Consider the following 2,152-nt stretch of genomic DNA (forward strand, 5'->3'; position numbering starts at 1 on the left):
TTGTATTGAAACTTATGTATTGACGACATGTGTTGTTGACCTCTTGGCCAGGTCACCCTTGTAAAAGAGATCGTGATCTCAATGGGTTTTTTACCTGGTTAAATAAAGAGAAGTAAGTTGCAGCCAAGTTGATCATGGTGTGCAACTTAACATGTGTGGTCCATTAAGAACAAAAGACAAATAAAGCTGTTTTACCTGCAGAAAAGGGCATGAAGGCATCTCTCCTGATAAATTTACCATCTTTATCCAGGAAATGTGAAGGGTTGAAAGTGTGTGGGCTCTGCCATTCACTCTCATCATACAGGACAGAAGTAAGAAGAGGAAACACTGTAGTCCCGTGAGAGCAAAAAGGAAGAAAGTGGGATATAGCATTACGTTTTAAAACAATGGGCTTACAGAGAGGAACATAACAGCTTACACTTCTTATAATGAGAAAATTGTGAAAAATCCTATCTTCATCACAAATGCTGAAGGAAGATCTATTGCAGTTTGGCTGTCAGGCAGGGGAGTAGAGGATTCAAAGCTGTTTATATTGAATCTTTATAGACATCTTGAGAAGCCGCAAGCCCACACCAGACTTCTCATCAACATTTTAATACACGACAGCCACATCTTCTATTTGAAAGGTTGCCTTGTGGGGTTAACTTGTCTCATCAGTTTGTACTATTGATTCTGGATTTCTTGACTAATAGCAAGTAGAGTGTTTTTGTAAACAGTATTGTTTTCAGACACCACAGTCACTTCTACAGGTTCGCCAGAAAGGTGTGACCTCTCACCTCTACTAGTATGTACACTAAGCTATGAAGGGGCCCCCGGGACGAAAGCTATCTGGTTAAATTTTCTGATGACACTGCACTACTGTTACTTCTTCAGGGTTCACAATCCAACCATGGCAAAGCCCTAACTGATTTTATTTCCTAGACTTGAAGCATCCTTTACTCTTACCCTAATTAAATTCATGTCCGCAAAATAAACACAATAGTTTGATATTAGATGGAGTAAAAATGCAGCAAAGAAATGTATTATACACAAGGAAAGTGTAGATATTGTTGAATCATGTGAATACTTGGGTACATTTTTGATGCTCAACTCAAATTTGATGCAAATACAAATTGACTTTGCTGCCCTTAGGGTCTCTGCAGGTCTCCCCACCCCCCAGTGTCACTTATGTCATTTTTATGTGTGTCATGTATGTCCTATGTGTGTTTTATACTGTACAAGCTGACCCCCAAAAGTATTTGCCTGTGGTGGGATTAATACAATTGGTTTTGAGTTGAACAGTCCTCTGACCTCTTTGATGAAGTAGCCCTGGAACGTGACGTCTCGGCTGGTTTTGTGAGGAATGGCCATGGGGAGGATGTTGGCAAGTCTCTGCGACTCGTGGATGACAGCATCAGTGTAAGGCAGGTTCTTCCTGTCCTCTACTTGTACCCGACGACTTCCAACCACCCTGCTCAGTTCCTCCTGGACCTGGTCTGGATGCACATAAAGCAAGAACATGATTTGATAAATATGTGCTCAGATTTCATAATAGCACTGTTAGTTGAGACGAGCATGTGGGTATGTTTGTGCACCTTGAATATGAGGGTACTTGGACATGAAAAGTAAACACCACTGAAGTGTAGTTGCTGTTGTGTCAGTTCCAGCTGCACTCAGATTTATCACACTATAGAGGAGGTTGTCATCATGGAAGTGTAAATTCTTGATTTCAGACTCCTAGTGTAACACAGAAAATAGAGATTATATTTAAAGCCCCCATGGCATGTTCATTTCTAACCATTTAGTGTTTAATCTTGGGTATCTCTAGATTATTTTAGCACCCATCATAACTCCAAATAATCTGTATTTCAGAATGATAAAATGGATCTGGATCTTTAATCCGCTCATTAACCAGCAACACATCACATGCGGCAGACACACTGGCCACAAACAGCCAAAACAAACAGGTACTGTGCTCCGGGGGGATCCAGCATTGATGAGCTGATCATCCACCACCCGGGGTGCTTCACTGGCCGGCTGCTTGTAGGTTAGACACGGTCAGGTAAAACAGCCAGTCCCTGTACAGGAACACTCCCGCAGGCAGTAACCTCAGGCCCTGTATTTTTCTTCACATCCTCTGGTAGCAGCAGGAGGTAAAATATATCCACAAAAC

General features: G+C 41.7%; 1 protein-coding gene across 1 annotated transcript in view; it reads right to left on the minus strand.

Annotated features, from left to right (window-relative positions):
* Positions 1-40: 40 nt before the first annotated feature.
* Positions 41-2,152, minus strand: part of LOC109973207 (cytochrome P450 2K1-like) — a gene marked incomplete at its 5' end in the record, with an annotated part of 11,120 nt that continues 9,008 nt past the window's right edge. The window contains one exon of the mRNA XM_020622613.1: positions 41-337. Coding sequence (XP_020478269.1) covers positions 164-337 — 174 coding nt within the window. The remainder of the gene's footprint in view (positions 338-2,152) is intronic.

This window comes from Monopterus albus, unplaced genomic scaffold (assembly GCF_001952655.1).
Source record: "Monopterus albus unplaced genomic scaffold, M_albus_1.0 scaffold284.1, whole genome shotgun sequence".
In the NCBI taxonomy this organism is placed as follows: Eukaryota; Metazoa; Chordata; class Actinopteri; order Synbranchiformes; family Synbranchidae; genus Monopterus; species Monopterus albus.